General features: G+C 45.9%; 1 protein-coding gene across 1 annotated transcript; it reads left to right on the top strand.

Annotated features, from left to right (window-relative positions):
- The first annotated feature begins 5,893 nt into the window (after positions 1–5,893).
- On the top strand, positions 5,894–22,246 carry LOC120838943. Its single transcript, XM_040209098.1, has 4 exons — positions 5,894–6,170; positions 13,804–14,064; positions 15,821–16,103; positions 22,162–22,246. Exons 1-4 carry the CDS (start codon positions 5,894–5,896, stop codon positions 22,244–22,246), a joined length of 906 nt encoding a protein of 301 aa, XP_040065032.1.
- The last annotated feature ends 819 nt before the right edge of the window (positions 22,247–23,065 follow it).

Genomic DNA, 23,065 nt, shown 5'->3' with positions numbered 1-23,065 from the left:
CATAATCTCCAACTGCTTCTGCCTCAATCTGGTTTGCAAAAATGGATGTGATTATGAGGAAAGCAACTGTACAAGAGGCTTTTTTTTTCCTTTTCTCCTACAAAGCTCTCTATTGTCTGTGACGCCATGTGAGCTATTCGTTGTTGCTGTTCTTTTTTTTTCTGTCTTACTCACAGACTTTATACTCACCATTCCAGAGAGTTTTTCTTCACATGATTTCTAAAGTTCTTTCACAGTTACGACACACTCCTGCCAAACTTGCTCATTGCGCTAGTTTTTATCCCTATTTATTCCCACCTTATAATTCTAGTAACTTTCACCTAGCCTTCTGTTGTCACAATGGTTTTCTAGGAAACTGTAAAAAGCTCTATTGTGTTAAGCAGTGTATCCAATATTTAAAATCTATTCGAAAATTATTTGACTATTTGGTCTCAAAAATCACTATTTGCACACCCCAATAAAAAAATAACAGTGGATGTTCCCGAATTAACTGCCTTTATGTCATATTAGTAGAAAAGAGCTAAAGTTAAAAAAAAATTTTCACTTAGAGTGCAGTTCTGGAGCACCAAATTTCAATCAGTGTGGCAATAGCAGGGTAAGCAGATGTTTTATTTAGTTATGCTTTTTCAAAGTAATGCCTGAATTTTGCTCCTTTTGTAGTTTCACTTGAAGGATGGTGTCACCATCAGCGAAGTGCAGGCCGATAACATATTTGACTCTAAGAAAAACAAGCCTGCGCTAAAGTCAAGGAGATTGCACAGGCCCTGTGGGGCTCAGAATTGCTTGCGCAGAGTACCTATGGAGGCAAAGTGGCTCCCAAAGGCAGGAATAATCTTGATGCAAAGCCACGCAAGGAGCTCAGCCCAGACAAAGTTTCCCTCGTCATCAGTGAAAATACTTTAGGCATGCTTCCTTGCATTTCACTGTACATATATGATCATACTGCTTTTCAGGAACACTCAGCCACTGGGGAATGGCGACAAAGATTGATGTGGCTCCGGCACTTGCAAACATCTCGACCATACTGTCCGAAAAAATACAGGATACAAGAAGAGGCATGAAGCTCCGGGCCCTAGCGAAAGGATTTTTAGCCAACAAGCAGAATTTTGCTGCGCTGTCAATGACCACAGTTTGTGTATTAATGTGCAAATAAAACATGAAACTGGCCAGCATGCATCTCATGTTTTCATTCCCTAGTTGGCAGTTTTGGTTCTTTCATTTAGCCATATTTTAGGATATGCCACCTTTTTTTCCCAGTGCGACCACTTGCAACTGGAACCACTTAAAAGTGGGACCATTTGCAACTGGGACCACTTCCAAGTGGTTTATGGAACAGGCGCACCATTTGCTAGTGGGACAATTTGCAAGTGGTACCTGTTCCATAAACCACTTTAAAGTGGTTCCACTTTGAATTTTCACCTGGGAAAGGAAGGGAGTGTAGGAGAAAAGAAAAAGAGGTGGAAGAAAAAGTAAAACAAGAGGGTAGAAGAGGCGACTGACTGATTCATCCTGGTCGGGTCAAGCCATAACGCCCGTCTACGAGAAGCAGGGGCCGAACGGGTATATTGCCTCACCTGGAGGGCCCCGAAGGATTCAAATGTGCCTCGGGCTCAGCTCGATTACCAGGATCCCTTTTTCCCGGGACACGGGTTAAGCCATGCACAGACAGGCGTGAGTGGCCGAACCCACATGGCTCGGGGTTCGTAGTGATGTTACTCAACATGCACCTACCAAAGTAGGTGCCCCCTGCGTGCGGGTATGGTGGCCCACGTGGCTGGGGTCTGTGGCGACGCTACTCACCAAACACCCAGCACTTAAGGCACAGGCGCCCCTGTGGGGCTCGGGGCCCATAGAGACGCCACTTTCCAAACACCTGCTTTCACAGGCGCCCCTGTGGGGCTGGGCAGCTGTAAGTAAGGTGATTTCTTTTCTATGCTTCTATGTTGTGTATAGATGGGATCATAGCTGACTGACCTTTTTGTTCTTTCTTTGTTCTTTCGAGAGCTTGCAGGAATGAATAGTAAGCACATCAGAGTGCACCAACCTGGTTTGAGTGATGAATTTTTGTGCGTATTCATGCACCTTACAAATGGGCTTCGGTAGCTTTATAAGTATGTACCTATCAACAGCATCATTTGTCCATCGTTACAGTGAGCATGTGTCCTTGCTTGTTTGCATGGGGGTACATGTATGAAAAAATGCAGCATAATTACAGGATTAATGGCAATGTCTTTTCCCTGGGTGCACACAGAAGGCTGGCATGTACTTCCTTGTGAAGGAACAAATCAACAGCACTACCAAGCTCTGAATATTGCAGATATACACCTAATCTGTGCGATCTTGTTGGTTTGACAGAACAGGTGTATGTGGTGGATCATCGAGCACGCACAGTGCTTCATGATCTTCCAGAGTGGGAATCAGCCTGGATTGGCCTTCTGGCCAATCTGGGCTGGTGTGCCTCACCTTTGCCACTGAGGCACCAAGTGCTGCCTGTGAGACCGTAGGTAGGAATTTAGGTGGAAGAAAGAAAATTAGGTGTTTAATGGCACAGCGGCAACTAAGGCCATAGTGTGTCAAACACAAGGTAAGTTGAAGGCAATACTAAAAAGACCTATAGTGGGTAGTTCGATTAAAAATGTAGGAACTTAGGTGACTGTTATGATAGTAAACTGCAACTTATTTGAAAGGCAGACTCATGAAAAAATTGCAGCGTGAGCTGAACAACCGTGTCAAAGCGGTCACAGAATTCGGAATGCTAGTTTAGTTACGAGGCAAAGTAAAAATGTAACCACAACTTAATTTTTATTTCCATAGTACCACACATATTTAAAAAAAAAACCTTTAGCGGTTTTAAACACTAGTCCTTCCGCGTAAAATTAATGTGCTTCAACATGTCACCAGTGCAAATGCTGTACGAGAAACATTATTGTGACTGACTCCAGAGCCAGGAATAGCTCTGGAGCCTGTCTGGCTCCAGATACTCAGTTCTTACTTCATCGATACTGACACGCCGGTTCCTGTGATTGAGTTGCTCGAAGGCAGAGGCCCTCTTCGGCGTAATCGAAGTGTGAGCCCAGCCGTAGCGAGGTTTGTCGGTCACATCGGACTCTCCACTTTGGAACTTTTCATGCTCATCATACACTCGTCAAAGCAACACACAGATGTCCTCACACCGGTTCAGAGGGCTGCTCTTTTAAATGACATATTCCGTCAAGCTGCCAGGCACTCAGTAGCAAGTCAAAACATCTGCAGTGGAACCATCTACCAACGGATTTGATTTTTTTGGAGGTAAATGCAGTTGCTTTTTGCTTTGTGTTAACTATTGGTGAAAAATTACAAAATATTTTAGTGCATTGTGCTAAAAGTTTTATAGATTATTTGCTCGTGCTTTTTTGTGATACCTTCTCTTTCAGTGTGCTTGTGCTGTGTTGCATTAGTACTACGTAGCACAGAAAAAACATACTGGAGGATTTAATCAAAGTAAGCTCGCTTCTGGAAAGTGCTTTCAGAGTATTGGCCTCGAGATCGACCTAGAGGTGGAGCTACGGTCGCGCTATCATCATCATCAAAGCGGGGATAGGAGAACGGCCGCCCCATAGGCTCTCCACGTTCGCGCGCGAGACGGCGTAGATTTTTGCGTTTATTTGGTCGCATACTATCGGTGGGAAAACAATTCTAGCGGAAAAGGATGCGGTACTGTTCGGTGCTTCAGTGAAGATCGAATCGTGTTGCCAACGTGCGGTCTAAATTTATATAATCGCTTCTGTGGGTGCGTCGTCTGCTCTAGGCAGGCATTGGAAAGCATGGATCGCCACGACTGATGCCTGTCTCCGGCTGAACTGGAATATTTATGTTAAATATTTGTTTCTTTTAAAATGAATGTATCGGTTCATCAACATGGGCATTAAAAAAAAAAACGAACAATAAATTCCAACCCAGATAACATAGTATTGGTACTGTGGGCTGTGAAATCGTAGCTTCTATGTTTTTTTTTTGGGGGTAAACTTCTAGCTTTTGCAGTAATATAAATATTTAAAATGAAGATAAGTTAGCGCTGTATTGGAAATTACCCTGCTACTGAGTTCCTCTGCCGTTTTACTGTGCCATATTGTGGGTAAGTTTTTTGGAGTCTGAACAAATCAACTGCGTTGCGATGAGGAGGGTGTGTCTCTTCTAATTAAGATCTGCAAACTGCACAGTTGGCAGGACAACTGAAACAAGTGAAACAAACTGTTCTAATATATCTGCCGAGACTTCAATAAACGAGTGTAACCGAGCAACGCAGCAATGTTCCTGTTATTAAATGCTTTTCTCGGTAGTGTGTGTTCACCCGCTTGAAGTTTCTTGGTGAGGGCCGCGGATGTCAAGAGGCTAATACTATAAATTTCTAGCTAAATAATCTTGTAATATAACACAGTAGACTCTGCAACCCCAACAAACGACGCGCACCACGACACAGACAGTATCGGCCGCAGGGATACTCTTTTACTGATGAGGGCTGCCGACCTTCACGAGACTTTCCGATCACCCTCCGTCCTCACCTAACGTATATCGGGACTGGGCAGTTCATCGATTAACTTTCAGATTATTCAAGTAATGCTTTAATTACAATTTTTTTTTGCCGGTTAATTGGAGTCTTGTGCTGGAGAAAGTCGAGGAGTAAAAAATGCCTGCTTTAATATTTTTGACATCTTTATTTCTTTTGTGACACAGGCTTGCACGGTAAACCACTTCAGCTTGCTTGTCATTTCACCGAGGGCGGTTATACTCTTTAAAATATAACTAAAAAAAATACTTCATCTTAAAATGCTTCCAGTGTTCATATTTATGTAGGACTCACAACGTGAAGTTTAGAATGGGAATGCATTATGCCATTTATGACATCGTAATATCAGTAAGAAAAAATGTGTAGTTTTAACGTTTTTCATGCACTATGACCAGCGAAAAATTAACACACGAATTTATTGATTGATTAGTCTATTAAAGGATAGCGATCAGTCGGGTCTATTTTCTCATCGAAACACAGACCCACTCAACATTCAATGCTTTGTGAAAGCCACGGTTTGTGCGAGATAACAAAAATATGTGGGACCAGCGATTGTATACAAACCAACACAGATTATGGAAGCTTCCGACTTAATAGTAATCGCTTTGCTGAATTTCCACACTTGGGAAACGATACAACACAACCTTTAGTAAGAAGAAACGGCAACAAAAACACAAAACAATTAATAAGGAATGTCAAGCTCAGCCTGAAACGGGCTTGCATCGTCGAGATCCATGCTTCTGAGCGTGCGCCCGTAGCAGACGACGCACGGCGGTATCCCCGCTTTCGCGCGTTTCCAATTTCGGCCGCACGGTGGCGACACGGTTCGATCTCGAGGCGAATAATGCCGTATCGTGCTGCAGCTAATTGTAAGCATAACAGTTTTTTTAAGTAACTATTCATAAAACACCCCATCGTCATTGACTGTCCATTTTCTTGATGCAAATGACAATCATGTGCAGCTTCCGATCACCGCTGGAACTTTTCGTTGTGGTTTTCCATTAGGCCTTTTCTTCACCTGTACAGCACACCTTCTGTGTAGCATTTTGATATTCTTTTTCCAAAGCTGCAGAGCCTGGTGCAGTTGTTGTGGCAGCATTAGATGACCAGCTCCCAGCCGCACCAATCCAGGCCCCAGAAGCCGAGCCCCCAGCTGCACCAGATGCCCAGTCTCCCATGGATGAAGTGCCAAACTTCTCACCGACTGGTGATGAATGCGTGAGTACAGTTCTCAAAGAGTTGCATAATTATTTTCAATGTTAAGTCACCTAAACAAGATTCACATATATGGTTTATTTTGATTGGCTGTGTGGTGTCACTTACGACGTTTGAAGTTATGGCAAAAAAATGGTGCATGCATTTGTTTACATCTTCTACATTATATGTCTACTTTTTCTCCAGTTTCACCTCTGCAACAACACCTTCATCGACGCAAAGAACGCGTCAAAAATATTTAAAAACAAAAAGAGGACAATTGGTGTACTAGATGCTGCCCAAGCCATTTTGGGGCACGAAAACACTGGCTCAGTGAAGAATGTGCGGGAGGTTGCTGCCAGGGGACCTCTGCTGCCAGGGGACCTCAACACTAAGCAGTCGACACCGGCCAAAGTTCAGGTAGTCTCCGGTCAGTATTTTATGCAGAACTTTAAAAAACAGACATGAAAATAAGCTGCAGCTTCCAGCTGGAAATGAAGATTTCCAGCCGCATTTTCGGCTAAATTATACAACAGCAGCTTGTATCGAATAAGGACACGAGCCGTGGGGTAGCGATTGAAGAAAAGAGGATAAAGTTTAATGGTGCATTCCTTAAATAGGCCAGCGGTGGCACTGCCCACGATGCAGCAGGTTGCCAGAGTAAAAGCACCGTTACACCTCCCTTCCCTTAAGAGGAATGGCGAAAGCAGTGAAGTCACGGGTGCTGCTGAAAACGCCAATCGTACCACAACCTTGCGGAAGGTTGTCGTGCACATGTTTGCTTCGCGGCAGTTCCTTGACCTATGGAAAGCTGCCCTGTATCCACGGGCGTATCTGCCATGAAGTTGCTCTGCGCAGGCGCTTGAAGATAAGTTTCTTCACTTTCTGCTGAGGGGCCGGAAGAGTAAGCAATAGCTGCAACAGCTAAGATCGGGCATGATCTGCACACTGTAGACTGGCTCTACTTGAGCCCAGCTGCCTTCATGACAGATAGCCGCAACGGCCGAGAGCTGAGGAACCGTGATTCATCCACATGCACACAAAAAGCATGACTAAAAAACAAAGAAGAGTTTTCAAATTCTGGACAAGGGTGGCATGGTACAGATTCTGTGTATTTTCCTCTGGGTTAGCACAGCACCAGTCAATGTCCAGCCGACGACTGACGAGGTGGTGCCAGAAGGTCGGGGCCACATCTACGAGGTTGAGGTGGCCCCTGGGGTCTCCTTCAAGTGCCGGGATCCGAAGAAGCGGAAAACTATCAGCCTCCGGACTAGCTGCTGGACGAGGATGAGGCACCTCTGAAGCCTGGTGTAGCAGCTGCTCTGCCACACTGGGAAGGGCCTCCGCCAATAGCAGAGGGACTGCCTGAGACAGCAGCTGCTGATGAAGAGAGACTGGCACTGCCGGGCCGACGTCGGCAGAAACCACCTCGTTCACGACCAGCCTGGAGGCCCAGCACGCTGCCCAAAGGCTCAACAGCTGGAACACGGGCTGCTGACAAACAGTATTACCAAGATGTGCTTGCACAACAGGAGGAATAAAGCTTGAAAGGCGATGTCTCCTCGCCAAACTAAAGGCGGTAGAGGAGGAGGTGAGGGCGGCAACGGCAGCATACAAAGCCGCCGAAGTGCTAAAAACCAGTATTTGTTTTAGAGAACGGGTGAAAAAACGTTGCCCTACTTGGGCAGGCTGCCCCACAACCTAAAGGGGGGGGGGGGAGATTGTAAATGCAATAAACATATTTTTTTTTCTGTGTAGTGCTTTTCGATGCCCCCACTTTTGGTCTCTAGCATGCACAAACCTTACGACCTCATTATTCAATCCGGCAGTATGAGAAACTAAAACCCTTCATCTTGAAAGATGGAGGCGTCCCGCAGCAATGCCGCAAGTCGGATCGCCCATTTTGATTTTGCAACTCGCTCTTGCTTCTTTCTATTCGGGGTTACTATCTCTGAAGAACAGAGGCATCATATATACGCTAACACGGGACCTGCAAAGTTTGCAAAAGATACTGCTCAGATCCTTTGGGGGTCAAAGACGCTGGTGGAGAGGAGCTACGCGAGGAAACTTGCTCCAAAGGACAGGAAGAGCCTGGGTGCTTCTGCTTGGAAGGAGCTAATCCCAGAAAAGGAGTCCCTCATCCTTGGTGCGTGAGTTATGAAGTGGGTCTCACATAGATCTAATTTAATGCTGGAATTTTTTCTTGAATTTATTTCACAGAAACATAGACACACTGAGGCCGGGCAAAGAATGTTGAGGCCAGCGGTGCCTTTTCCAACATGAACGCCATTCTGTCTGAGAAAATCCAGGACACAAGAAGGGAGTTCAGGCGCATGGGCCTGATGCAGGATTAGGGAGATTTTGCAGATAGCTAAACAACTTTCTTTGTTTGTACATCCTTTTCTTACTTTCCAACAGAGAAATAAATCAATCATTCTCTCGACGACATGTTCTGTTCGGTAGTCAAAATTAGCCACAAGAATATGCGTAGGTACCTCATTGATGCCTAATGCCCATGGAAAGTAGGCAAAAAGGTCCAAATTCAAAGTGGGACCCCTTTAAAGTGGTCCCACTTCCAAAGTGGGACCTGCTCCAAATACCACTTTAAAGTGGTCCCACTTTGAATTTTCACCTGGGGGCAGCTGTATCCACCACCGACTGACCCAGATGACTGCCCTATGGGTATACTTGTCCGGCACGGGTCGGCTTAGCGCAGCTACACATAAGCTAGATCCGCTAAGTTATACAGTTTTGTCGTAAACTCATCTCTTCAGTGCTGTTTTATTATCCTATCGACTGTGACATTTTCTCAATTATTGATGTCTTGCATGCCGTTAAAAATGTTTTTGATAGGACAATTAGCGACATTGCCCCTCCATCCTTTGCTTGTCAAAACTCTGAAGCAACAAGCTATGCTCGCACTTGTGTAAAAGCATATGCATACGTATCAAGAACATTGTAAGTAGCCTCTAGACTGTTTCCGACTGCTGCTGATGGATGCATTGACATTGACAATGTTACCAAGTTTTATCTGATAGTTTTAAATTTTGTGACATGACTGTTCACTCTCAGGGATGTGCAGCCATCAGGAAAGTTTCGTGAAATAGAAAGTGCATGAGAAACGCAGTCTATGTGACCCGGTTAATTTCTTAGGCACTTGTACGTCAGACGTGACTTCTAAAATGGTTGAACGTGATGAATTGCTTTTCAAGCTTAATGATTTCGTAACTTTGACACATGGAAGGTCTCACATCACTTTACTGGAAAAAATCAAAATATCTTGACAAATGACAATAATCAGGAGGAAATCTGGGGTTTGCCATTCTGTGAAATTAAAAAGGAAAGTTGGTGTCAAAATATAAGCATATAAAAAAAATTGCACCTTTATAAAAAGGTAATTTACCAGTTGTTTTATTAAATTGAACATAATTCTGAATCAACTAGTACGACAGATGTACCTCGAAGGGAATTAACGTGAAGGTATTTCTAAAAATGTTTGAACATGCCAGTTTCTAGGACTCATGCCTAACTTCTCTCTCTCCTCAGGATACCCCGTGGGCAGTGGCGTAGCCAGAAAATATTTTCGGGGGGTGTTTCAAGGTGTTGCTGCAATCACACACAATAAAATATATATATATATATCTAATAAAGTGAAATTTTGGAGGGTCTTTTGGCACCTGAACATTTCTTCTATGTGCCCGCCTGCGGGCATGGCAGCATCCTGTTGAAGTTTGGGCTAGTTGGTGAAGCACGTTTACGGGTAAAACAGCGTGAACATGGACACAGCACAGAGAAGAAATCTTTGACATTACTGAGGCCTTTTACATTTCCAAGTTCAAAGACAACTGTGTCAGCGTGCCTTCGATAGATCTTTATTAAGGGGAGGCACGGCCTACAGGGGTCTACTTTTTTAATAGTTTGCCGATTGCAATGAAACTTTTACCATATGTTAGTTATGCAAACTTGGGAGGGCATGCAAAATTTCAACCAACAGGGAAGATTTTTTGCCAAGTTACGGTGCAATTTGTTATAAAAAAGAAGACTGATGCAGCACCAACGAAAAAAATCTATCATTCAAAAAAAAAGAGAAAAATTCCAACTTTTTTTGCATATATGTAATGTTCAATAAGTGATGAACAAAGTAAGGTATGTAGCAATATTTAATATAGCAAGCATCAGCATGAAAACAGGAAATTTAAAAATGGCTTCATTTTTCTCTCATATGACTTTTTCTAAAATCAACTTTTTCTTGGTGAACAACTTAAAATTATTAAAAACAAAGTGCCTTACTAAATTCTTCAGTAAATTTCACTCCAGAAAAACAACACTTCAGGAGTCTCAGTCCAAACTCTAAAAAATTATAGTTTTTCAAAAATGGAAAAGTGTTCAAAATGACAAACTGAGAAAAATGTGTTTGAAAGTTCAAACAGTGTTCGGCTGAAAACAGTGCTTACTATATCACTTAAAACGCTCCAGGGCCATAGGTAAGTCCTTCCTCTTCACGGTCCTTCTGCGCCTTAGCCACGACTTCCATCTTTCTCCGCTTGTGCGACGCTTTGGACGACTCTAGTTCCTTTTTTTGGGCCTTTCCGATCTTCTTTCGGGTGGCCTTCGCAGCATGCACGGTGTGATGGCTCCCTGGCTTGATTCCCATCTCGGAAAGGGCATGCTCAAAGCCTCGAGGTCCCAGGTTAAATTCGAGGACTGCCAGAGCCACAGCTGGCTCGACGGTCTTGAGGGAGGCAAATTCCACCTTGGGGCACCTCTTCCACACTAGAGAATTAAACGATTCATTTGCGTTCTGAGTTTTCATCCTCGAACAGCGCTCGAGCAAGTCCCTACGCGAAAGGCGATTGTAGACGGGCACCAGCTCCTTGGCTAACTCCCTGGAAAAGGCTGGCTTGTGGGGCCTGGACGCAGGTGGCTCTCCTGCAGCCTCAAGTGCCTTGCTCCTGTTGAAGTGGCACCAGGAGTCTCTTCCAGTGGGGCAAGCTGTGTGTCGTGGCTCGTCGTCTGTCGAGTAAGAGTGCAGGAGTGTGGCAAACACTCCCCGCTGCATCGCTGGGACATCTGGGGCATTGTCCTTCAGGGCGCAGGCATAGTAATTTGTCAGCTGCTTCATCCTCACGTTCGTCAGCTTGCCCTTTCCACCAAGGCCTTTCTTTGCCTTCTTCAGAGCATCCAGGCCAGCATACATACGCTTTGCAACGTGGTTGATGCAATCCTCTTTCTTCACTTCCTTGTCGTATAGACCAAGGCTAGCAACCTTTGAAAACGCTTTGCTGTCACCGTCGCAGAGTACCGTGGTATACTGCATGTTGTGTCGCTCCACAGAACGCCCAAAAATGACTGAAGCAGCTTCCACTTCCATGGCATGAGCAGACCCCTGGAAATTCTTTTGACAGTCAGGGCTGTGGCTTTCAAACCATTCTTCATATTCCTGAGACCCTGGCTTTGGGCCTTGAGCCGCCATTAAGGGGCGTGTACGCCATTAAGGGGCGTGCGGCTAGTCCGATACGCGCAGAAAGTTCATTCTGGCGAGTGTCGCCGATGTTCGACGAGTGCGGTGCGCTCGCCACCTCTCCACACGACGGGCACTCGACGATAAACCCGAGGAGTGCTCCTTGGCCACTTTCCTTTAGCTCCAGGCAAGACCCGGCACACTCTGGGCACAGCAGAGCTCCCACCAAAGCCTTGACACAAGAAACTTCGAGCAAGCGGTAGCCTTCGAGTTCGCCGCTGTCACGGCTCTCATCTAGGCCTAGCGGCTCTCCGGAGCACTCGTCCCATCGTAGCATTTCCATCTTGCGCTCAATCGCGGTCAGCTCATCTTCCTTTGGGGTGTCAGGAGTTGGAAGCGGCGACAGAAGCCTCGATTGTCCCACACAGTCCAAGTCCAAGTCTTCAGGCGGCGATGGGCCAGGAGACGGTGCCGGGCTTGAAGACAGCGATTCTTCCGACGACTCCGGGCGACTCGGGGACGGCGGTGCAGCGGTTTTGCGAGGTCGACCTCCTTCAATGCCTCTCGGTTTTCCACGCTTACGCTTCCGAGCACCAAACAGAAACGATTTCCTGCCATTCACCGCCGGTATCGTATCGACAAACTCGAAGACCGTAAAAAAAGCAAGAGCGCGCGCGCTACGCAGGTAGAAAACGAAACAAGCGTTCACGCGGGCGAGCGAGTCTCTTTTTAGTCACGTGGCGTGTCCGAGCGAATCAGAGCTCCGAATGAGTCGAGCTGCCCAATAGGAGCCCTTAGAGCGTTTCATAGCTCTTTCTGAATGATGTTTTCGCAGGGGTTCTCTCGCCTGAATGTCCGGCGTTGAACGAAAAGCCGGGGCGTAAACAAAAGAGAAAGAACTGCTGTTTCCAACGAGGGGTCCCACGCCACGCTAGGCCTAGCCAACGAGCGGCTAGCGCGCTTTGAAATCGGCAAACGCGCGGGTGTGCTCGCGTTTCTGGAGAGCGCGCGTGGCCGCCGACGTATCGAAAATAATTTATTCCGGAGTAAATCCTTTACGCACGAGTATAAAAGTTTGTGAGAGCATTCTTTATTAGTTGTAGATGATGATAAAACTGATTTTCAAAAATGCGTTTTTTTCGCAAAACTTGCGATTTTTAGGCCGTGCCTCCCCTCAATGCGAGTTGGCAATTTTGAGGGGCTTTAACTTGTGATGATCATGTGTTTGTGACCATGCCGTTGAGCGTTTCTTTCAAAATAAACAGTTGACAGCATTCTGTCTGTTTGCATCTTCTCTGTCCTGTGTTCGTGTTCGTGCTGTTTTACCCGTATACATGGAACCATCTCGCACCTGCCGTGGAACATACATCAAGTGTGGTGCCGATGGCCTCGTGGCAGAGATATGAGGTGTAGAAAAGCACCTTGTATTTCAAACCTCCGTTGGGGCTCCGAAAAGAAACCAGAATCTAAACGAGCATTTATCGCAAAGGAATCTCTGAAACATAAAGACCTGCAACTACCGTAATATCCCGAGTCATCGCCCATCCCCGAGCCATCGCCCACCCCATTTTTTGGGCCAATATCGATTTCCGAAAAAACACCGAGTCATCGCCCACCCCTTCAAATACCCCAGCGCGGACTCTGGGATCCGCGAACACTCATCCTACCCGAATGACGCGGCCGCGGCAAAGTAAAACGAAGGAGGGAAAGACACTTCTTTTTGTTTACGCATTTCCTCCGTGAGCGACCCCAAAGTGGTCGTGTATCCGTGCGAAAAGAAAACGATGGAGATAACAAAATAAGAGTTTGTTAAGGTAACCGCGGAGTGTTAGGTCAAAGTCTGTCTTTGCCGAAGTAAGGTCACCGCGAACCCGCTCCTTCTTCCCGCCCGTCGCGACCGCTGTTGTGCAATATTTTAGGCAAAGCCAAAGCGTAAATAGAGCTTTGCTGGAACGTCCTACACAGACGTTTGCAGAGCGTCCCAACCGTGCATTGATAGCCCGCCGTGCACGGACGCACGTATGTACCCACCAAACAAGAAAGTTGCGCAAGAGCTTGCAATTGACAAGGCGCCCGACTTGGCCCGACGCCAAAGTATTTGCCAACGCGACGGCCGGCTTTCCCGCTTTCCCGGCATTGCTCTTGGTCGCTTCTTTGGTTCGCTCGCTCGCTCGCTCGTTGTGCCTGGTCGGTTTCTCTATTTTCTTGTAGACTTTTCTTTCTTTCTTTTTTTTTTTTACTAACTAGGAGAACATAATGGTGACATTCTTTCACGGAACAAACGTTCGTGCTATATGCAGATCGGGGGTGTTTCTAGTGCGTATGCAAGCAACGGACTTGGCTATAGTAAAATATTCTTTCGTGAGCATTTCTTTTCTATAAAACAATGAAACTAAATCGAGTTTTGAGTTTGATGTATCTCTTGTGCATCAGCGCTAGATACGCAGAGAAAAATAGGCGGTTTTTTCCGTTTTTTTTTTAAGTGTTTGTGCTCACCCACCGAGACATGGCCCACCCCACTTTTTTAACGAATTTCAGGCGGTTGGGGGGTGGGCGATGACTCGGGATATTACGGTAAATGAGTGAGGTCCGTTTGTTGTAGAAAGCCTGCCCTTCCTAGCTGCATCTCCTGATGCCACTGTCTTTTGTGCATGCTGCAAGAAGGCAGTCCTGGAAGTCAAGTGTGCCGCACCAATGAAAGGTGCCTCCCTCACTAAGACTTCCAAGTGTTTACCTTATCTGAATGAGAACCTGCAGCTAAGGCATGTTCACAATTATTATGCACAAGTACAAGCACAAATGGCGGCCACGAAGCTCCGTCAAGCATACTTTGCTGTGTTCACGGAACCTTTTATAGACATAGGCCATATGCAAAAATGAATAGCACTATCTGGTTTACTGTGCGCAAACTTCAAATGTCTGCCATGTTGGAGGGTGCTCCGCCGTGCTGTCCGTACTCGCCCGAGTGTCCGAGCTTGCATCCTAGCATCCTAGCCGAAACGGAAAATGCAGGCTCCATAAGCATGCCCCGGTACTGCTGTGTTCCACAATGGACGCGGAGTGATTACAAAGATCCCTTTTGAAACAAGGTGAGCTTCATACACGCATAATTTTTTGTTATAGTGAACGGCCATCCAGCCATCGCGATTCGTTACAACCGTTTAGAGCTGTTCCGCTGCTTGTTGAACGCCTCGTGCAAGTTGCTTCTCACAGCAGAATGACTGCACCCGTACATGTACATTTCTCGTGCACGCGCAGCCACTGCACCAAGAACGTCAGTGCGCTTGCACTGAAAGCAAGAATATCGAAAACGGGAGTGCATGCATAATATCTCATTTCGGCAGCTGCAACTTAAGGGCTGGTGCTTCGCGCTATTTCTTCCACAGACCTTCAGCGCGTCCCCGAAACGATCTCGAGAATCGAAAGATTAGGGAGCCACCACTACTGCTCCGATGTGCGTGCCTGCTGGAGGTCGTCTTCGACTCGCAGTACGAATTCACAAACCCATCCCTGGAGCTCTAGCACCTCGGAAGGGCCCTGAGTCCAGTCCGATGCCATCGCAAGAAGCAATAACTATGAAGAGTTTACTAGAAGAGGCGAGACCACACGGTAAAGAGCACGACTCAAGATGACAAGAGCCCCCAACGTGGCGGCGCGTCTTTCACGAGTATGAAGATAATAATAATTTTTATAATAATTTATTTTTTCCTTTTTTTTTACAAAGGAGGGAGATAGGGCAAAAAGCTGCGTGGCTTGCAGCTTGACGAGGCCCTACTCCGTGATGATGATAGCTACAAAGAATTTCACATATGTTCTATTGAGGTTATGACCACTGATCTCTATTGTAGTAGGCTGGATCGCAAACCGCGGCCTCGGCAGCTGGGGCCGAGTGTCGCCACCAGTGGCTATTGATTGACACCAGCCAATGCATGGGACTCTATGGGAAGAACAAGAAAAAGTGACGTTTTCCCGTTTCTAAGCTGTTGTCGGCACTGAAACTTTTTGGATGCTTTTCGATAAGCCCGTCAAATAGCTTGCGTACAAACATTAAAACTGACAGTCCTCGCAGTTCTGATAAATAACTATTTTGTGGTCAAGAGTGACTCCGCTGTAGTGCAGCTCAATGAGGCAAGAGCTACCTAGAGTTACCGCGGAGTCGGTGGCGGTTTCGTTGAGTTGGGTTTAGCAGACGACAAGCTCGAAGGCTGTGCTACGCGGAATTCGCTCACTCCCGGAAAACCGCTGTCGAGATGGAACTTCTTTGTCTATCATAAACTTCTGAGCTTCCCTAAGGACGTTATTGACGGCAAGTTCCTTTGTTTACTCCACTACGAGAGCAAGCTTGCCAGCTCAGCCAAAGGTGCTCCGGTACGTTTGATATTTTTATTCGGCGACCGAACGTTTGACAAATACCGATTCGATCTCCAAACACCCGACATAAGGATCGCAGCGCACCATAAGATAGTTGCCTCCAAGCACAGCGTACATGCTTCAATATGCTTACTTTTGTGCGTTTCTCCCATAGACTTGCATGTATCGCCTGGTGTCAAGCAATGGCCGCCGGTGGTGACACCGACAGGCTCCCGATCCGCGATCCAGCCTACTAAAATAGAGATCAGTGGTTATAACCTCTGATAAGAATTTCTGGGCAGCTGCAAAACTTGCAGCAGAGAGCTTTTTTGTTAACCACATCTTTCCAAAACTGCAGTCCATGCGAATCTACAAGCAAATGAAATGTGCGAGGAAAAAATGTCACTGCCATGGTGCTAGGTCGGGCTGTGTTGTTGAATTTTTCCTTTGTCACGCCATTTTCCATCTGAAGCGTGTAAACCTTAAATGCACACCAAGACCGTGGGTGTACACTGCATGCCAAAATGTCAGCCAGACTGGTGACGACTTAATGTCAGCACAACTTGTTCACTCTTTTTTTTTTTTTGTGTTGCTGCATGTAACTAAAAATTTCAAGAATCTCTTTTTGCTATTCGGCTCTGATGTTACTAGCCCAGTTTATTTATAAGTTATTTTTACAGCTTTTACCTCTTCGGGTATCTGCACTGTGTTCAAGCCTGTGTACACTTTAGCGAACATGTTTTTTAAGCCGAAAAACATTACCCCGCCAACACTCAGACAGGTGTGGTTTACAAGGTGAACTGTGTTGACTACGACGCCAGATACATTGGAGAAACTGGCAGACGGAGAAGCACCCGGCTTAAGAAGCACCGAGGGGATATGGTGGAGGCCGCGCACGCCTTAGAGAAGTAAATCCGAGCTCGTAAAACACAGCCGGATGACTGGGCATACTTTTGACTTTGACAATGCGTCAACCTTGGCTCGTGAGCAGCGTTGGGACTTGAGGAAGCTCGTCAAATCCTGGTTTATCCGCCGTGACCCCAAGGCGAGCAACGTAAAGCGTCGCCCCCTACCAGGCATTTATGGGGATCTGTTGGATTAGAGTGGACTGGTTTTGGCTCTCCCCACCACCGGGGCCAGCGCACACTGATGATGCCGGCAAAACGTCAGTGTTGTTGTTATTTTTGTGTTGTGTTAAGCGAGAGTAAACTCATTTACCCCCAAAGGTTATTTTCTCCAGGGATTATTTTTGTCATTCTCGTCCAGCTCGCTTGCACCTTTGCATTTAATTGCATTATAATTAAACTTATTTCATTATGACTACCCCTGGCTTTTGGAACACATTTGCAGCTCAAAAGTGCCCTGAATGTACTACTATACGCATACAAAGAGTCCTAAGCAGTTTGACGAACAAGCACGTACAGCACATACCAGTGAGTACTTTGGAATATTGTGCTCGTGAGGGACTTAAATTATAAAAAAAAAAGAGCCGAAGCCTGTCATGTTGGCAGTTTGAGTTCAGGTTTCATCTATCGTAAAACGCTGGTTGGATCTTGTTGGTTCATGTCATTTAAAAGGTTAAAAGTGCAAACTGAACACAGCAGTATTCTTAACCACATTAGCCTGTAATTACTGTTAAAGCAACTAGCTTATAATCACCCTCGTTATGTAAGCAATGTAGCGTCTGTGTATTTTTTTGTGCGCTGCTACCAGTTTGTAGTTGTGGGAAGTATTGCAAGATAAAAAATGGTTGTATAAATAGCTGTCTTGAAACCACTTCAAAGCTCCCTGTTTAGACTTCGTTTATTGATCGTTGGTTTATCATTTCTTATGTACAGTTTGAAGGCTAACATCCAAACTGTTTGTACTACTGTGTCTGTTCGCTGACGCCCGTTAACAACCGCATCATTGCACGTGTTGTTTGTAATGATGATGATCGGGGCTTTATGGCGCACAAGCAACTTGGGCCATATTGCACCAAACAAAATTACTTCAGACGGCTATACTAGGAGATATTATAGTTTTCATAATAAAAGTTATAGCTGACTGATATATCCAGTCTTTTTAAAAAAGTCAAAAACACAGTCAAGTGATACTAAAGGATGATCACCAAGCAGAAACATAGAATGAAATGGAAGGTGACCTCTAAAAAGTTCAGGAAAATCTTTGTCGGCGATGTTGGTGATAAAATCTACAATGCCATGAAATGTGCAAAACTATCAGCACTTCCCCACAATGATAACAGAGCTTTATGTCTTCGCCACAAAGAAGATGTAGATGAGTTAGACGTGAATGGCCAATCCTCAGGCGGCATACCAGAGCCTCAAGTTGACAGTCTTTATGGAACGAGGTCTCCCACAGAGCCAAGATAGGTTTAATGACATGAAGTTTATTGTTGAATTCCGTGTCCCACTCCGATCGCCATGACTTCAAAAGTGGCCCAAGGTCCTGATGGGGTAAGCCAAGATGTGTTGCCGAGTGCTTTCCACATGCAGGCAGTTTATCCGCTCTCTCATTCCCTGAAATTCCGACATGACTGGGTACCCAGCAGAATTTTAAGTTGTGTCCCAGTTGGACAGCCCGGTTTATTTTAAACCGTATATGTAGGACAAGTAGGTTCTTTGTGGGAATTCGAGACGAAATAGGCTGTATCACACTCTGTGAATCGACAAAGAGGCTAGTCTTAATATGTTATTGCTCATAATATGTTCAATGGCTAGAGAGACACCATAAAGCTCTGCAGAGAAAATGCTTGCCACACCATCCATTCGCAAAGCTGCCGCAAAGGAACCAAAATATCCGGCACAACCAACAGAAGACAAAGATTTCGACCCATCAGTATAGAATTCAGTATAACCTCTATATATCTCCTGCAATGACTGAAGCTCCTGCTGCCTGGTTTGAGAACAAATAGACCGTTTATTACACTTAGTGAACGACCAGTCGCAGAAAATCGGCACTTCGTCCGACAAATCAACTTTTTCTTTGTGCTTTAATATGACAGCATCATTGAGTGGAAACTGGAGGGAGGCACTAAGGCTTTGAAAGAAAAAGTTAATAGGACATACAATACATGGTTTGTTTTCTAAAAGTTGAGAGAATCAACAGGTATGGATGGTACTGTAGGATGGATGTTCCGGGTTAGAATAGACCCTGCAAACTGAAGAGAGACTAAAGTACTGTCTACGCTTCTCAACAGACATCAAAAAGGTGTCTGCATACAAACTCAACACGGGTGATGTGCAAAAAGCACCTGTAGCCTGTAGCCCAAGTGCCACGGACAACTGCTGAGCTTGCGAGAAGAAGGAATTGGCGTCAACCTTCAGTTCGTTGTTAGCTGCTCGACTTGCGGAGACATCGTCACGACACCGCATTCACCGTCAATTGGCAAGTATCGACAGAACGAACTCGTGGTGCGTCTCGGCGTCGTTGGAAGAGACTGTGGCATCAGTTTTACGAAGCTCACGGATCTTTTCGGGGGCCTAAACACTCCGCCCCCGATGCACGTCAAGTCGTACCAGAAGATCGCGGCGAAAGTGCACGATGCGACGATGCAAGCGGCGAGTGACGCAATGAGGGACGCTGCGCAAGCCGTGAGGGATGCGCAACCGACCGGGAACCCGAGCGCCGGCAGCGATCGTTTAGATGTCTGCATCAGCTACGATGGCACGTGGCATAAACGTGGCCATACATCGCACTTCGGAGTTGGCGTTGCTATTGAACTGGAGACCGGCTTGGTGCTTGACTTTTAGTCCAGAGTGAGTATTGCCACGGGTGCGAGTTGGGCCCCAAGGAAGATGACGAACACTTCGAGGAGTGGGCAGAAACCCACAAGGCAACTTGCCAGAACTATGAGGGATCGTCCAATGCAATGGAGGCACAGGCGGCTGCAACCATCTTCAGCCGGTCTATTGAGCTACACAATATGCAGTACGTCACTGTTTTGTGCGACGGCGACAGCAAGGCCTTCACGCATGTGTCCAGCCTTGACCTGTACGACAAGGACATCCACAAGGAAGATTGCGTCAATCACGTAGCAAAGAGGATGTATGCAGGTCTGGAGAAACTCAAGAAAACAAAAAAGGACTGGGAGGAAAAGGGAAGCTGACCAACGTAGTGATGAAAAAGCTGATGAACTACTATGCTTGCGCTTTGAAGGACAACGCACCTGATGTCATGAAGATGCAGCGAGCCATCTTTGCCAGCCTGTTCCACACGTACTCCACAGACGGGGAACCCCGTCACATGGGCTGTCCAGATGGCGAGGATTTGTGGTGCCATTATAACCGCCGCAAGGTCCTTGAAGCAGCAGGGAAGCCCTCGACACCACGGCCACACAGACCAGCATTCTCCAAAGACATTGCAGGAGAGCTTGTTCCAGTGTACAACCGGCTGTCGCGAAAGGAGTTGCTCCTCCGATGCTCCCGCACGATGACACAAAATGCGAATGAGTCTTTTAACGCCCTTATTTGGAAGCGATGCCCCAAGACGGAGTTCGCCTCCTTGCAAACTGTAGAGACAGCTGTCGCCCTAGCTGTTCTCGAGTTCAGCCTTGGACCTAAAGGTTTTGAAAGGACGCTCCAGGAGATGGGCATCACCCCAGGAAGCCACCAGGAGAAGCATGCCCACAAGGCGACTCTGGGGAAGATCGTGAAGGCCAGAGTGAAGGCACAGGACTCATCAAAGCTCGCACACAAAAGACGGAAGCTGGAGGCTATTGCCAGGGAGCAACAGAGCCCGGAGGTCGAAGGTGCCACCTATGCCCCAGGCGGATTTTGAGAAACAAGCCGCAAGCTGCTGCCAGCAAGCAATGCGCTCATGAAGTTGAAGGTGCCACCAACGACTCGGTTGGATTTCAAGTTTCTGGCATCGTCCGAAAATAAAAAAAACAGAAGTTGAAACTTCAATTGCATTTTTCTCAGTTTCACTTTTTGACAGGAATTCTTGTTTTAGGAAAGCTATCGTTTGACATTCAGAATAATGAGGGACATCATTCAAGGTTCTCTGGACTGAAATTTTCTGGGGAACAAGATAGACTACTTCACAGTTAAAAAAAATACACTCCTTCATGAAAAAAAATAAAAAATTGAAACATGAAAATTTTACAATTTTTATTTAATTTTGGGATGTTGCTATTTTCATCACAATTGAATATTTTGCAATATATTTTTTATCCAGGTTGCACTGTGGGTATTGTTCTTCTCATTGAAGCAGGCAGTTTGCCACCAGCTAATATTATTTTTTTACGATAGACTTCCTAATGAAGTGTCTTTTTTCTAAAGTGCAAAAATTGTAGCATACTGTAAAGTTCACCGATAATGCTAAAACTTAGCAGATTATCCTTCCTCGTAGTGCTGAAATAACCCTCAAAATTTGAACCAAATTGGGTGAAGGGTTCAAAAGTTGACCCTCCCAGGCCATACCCCCCTTAAAGCGTTAAAATTGATGAACGAAATTGAACTATAATAAATCATCTAAATAAGCCTTATTAAACTAAGACGTTTTGTCCTTTTTTTATTGTTTCCGTAATCTTTTATTTTTATTTCGTCAACAAAATCCAAAAATGCAGCCTACGGCCTATTGAGATCTGGCAGTGGTTTTGAGATAACGTAGTTTATTTTAGTTTCTTTTGAGAAATGCTGACTTAAAATTACCGAGCGACATGTGGCAACGTCTTATACCGCCGACATGTCTGGGACGCCAAATCGGCACAACTTCTACTTGGAGCAGTTCTTCGATGAAGACGGCCTACCGAGTTCAACGGAGCACCGGACACCATGCGCAAAACAAAACCTGACGACTGGTGTGTCCACCATACTTGCGGACAATAAACCGTCCACCCCCGGAAATTCTTCGCAGAGCACCAGTGATTTAGAGGACGAAGACGAATGCGAGGACTCTGGTACACAAGTGACAAATGAGGAAAACTGCAAAGGTGCTAACAGCCACGGAGCTCCTGCCGACCACGAATTTTCAGCGCGTGAACTAGTCACGTTAGTAATGGACTTTGGCGTCACGTCTGGAATGTCATACATGCTAGTGGAGAACCTGATGAAGTTTGTTGGCTTCATTCAGGAAAGGGATGACCTTCCCGATACAAAGTTCTTGTTTCAGAAATTCGTGCGGATTTCATTCGGGTGTTCAACTTTCCCCTTTTATTGCCCACGCTGCATGCTTCTTCTGGGGAAATCCGCAGGAAACCTCAAGGAGAGGAAGCAAGTTGAGGCGACATGCGTGCAGTGTGGCCAGAAGTACACTGGAGAAGGGCTCTTAAGAGAAGGCCATTTTTTTTGTCAGCCTTCACTTGGAGTAGCAGCTCACTTCAGTGCTTGCATCTGAAGAAGTTACCAGGTCGCTGAAGTCCTCCCTGCAGAAGATACCAGACCGTTGTGACCCAGCTGCCATAGGTGACATTACGGATGGAGCTTTGTACAGAAAACAACGAGGAGCTAAACGTCGAGAAGATGAATGTGGCAATGACGGTGAACTTGGACGGTAATCCGCTCTTCAATTCATCTAAGTTCTCAATTTGGTCAGTGCAAATAACTATTAACGAGTTGCCTCTGGACTTTTGCTAGAAGAATCTGACCATCTCCATTCTCTGGTACAGTCAGAGCCATCCAGATATGACTTTGGTGCTGCAGGTCTTCGCCAAACAGATTGACCTACTCACCAAGACCCTGATGCTCGGGTGAATACAGTGTACTGGACAGCTCCATTCACTATGCAAAGCTCCCAAACTGGTGATTTCTGGAAAACATTCATACTATGCTATACCTGATGTCACTATGGCCAACACTAAGTGAAGACTTATTTGCATCAATTTCACTCAAAGGTAAAACGCAAAAAAATCAGGCAGCTGCAAAGAAAGACAGCAATGAGGTGATTCTTTGCAACTGAGCCAGGTGTTGTATTCTTTGAATTAAAAGAGATGGCGCTACCGGTCTCACGCCGACCGGTGCAGCATATGACGCAATAAACACGAGCGAACGGCACGCGCCTAGGGCCGGGTGGAAAAAGAACAGATGCTCGCTGACCCTTGACTTGGCTGGTCTGCTTCTCTACGCCTCCGGGCGCCTGCTTCAATCACCGGACGGTAATTACCTTTTCTTACCATGTAGTTTTGGTCCCCTTTTCAACTTAAAATATTGCACCAGGCCCACAAAAAACATGCTGATACCGTTCGAGTTGGCGTATGCCACAATTGTGCATTTGGGATACAATGTAAGAGTGCAAGGTAGCTAAGAGAAAACCAGAGACAGGTAACGACAAATGACGACAAGGAAAGAGAAGAATGTCTCGTTTCGAAACCTTGTCCTGCTCTTTCCTTGTCGCCGTCTGTCGTTTCCGTCAGTCTCGGGCTTTCATCAAAGAGCAAAACATTTGGGATGACTATATTATTTGGTACAACATCAGAGTGTTTGCATGTTAGCATGCTTGCTCAAGACTCAGGTGACCCTTTCGAGCTTACGACCTTAATGCGGAATGCTGCCGGGCCGTATACTCAGGGAAAC

The sequence above is a fragment of the Ixodes scapularis genome, unplaced genomic scaffold (assembly GCF_016920785.2).
Source record: "Ixodes scapularis isolate PalLabHiFi unplaced genomic scaffold, ASM1692078v2 PGA_scaffold6__148_contigs__length_123643588, whole genome shotgun sequence".
Lineage (NCBI taxonomy): Eukaryota > Metazoa > Arthropoda > Arachnida > Ixodida > Ixodidae > Ixodes > Ixodes scapularis.
Note: the sequence above shows the minus strand (reverse complement) of the source record. Positions and strands in the feature narration are given on the sequence as shown.

What these genes read in the sequence shown, in the direction of transcription:
- LOC120838943 (XM_040209098.1), top strand. Translation starts at nt 5,894, where the DNA reads ATGGTGCATGCATTTGTTTACATCTTCTACATTATATGTCTACTTTTT. An exon ending in GGAACCTTTTATAGACATAG is followed by an intron (nt 14,065 to 15,820) that starts GCCATATGCAAA and finishes AATAGAGATCAG; the next exon opens with TGGTTATAACCTCTGATAAG. An exon ending in CAGACTGGTGACGACTTAAT is followed by an intron (nt 16,104 to 22,161) that starts GTCAGCACAACT and finishes TCTCTGGTACAG; the next exon opens with TCAGAGCCATCCAGATATGA.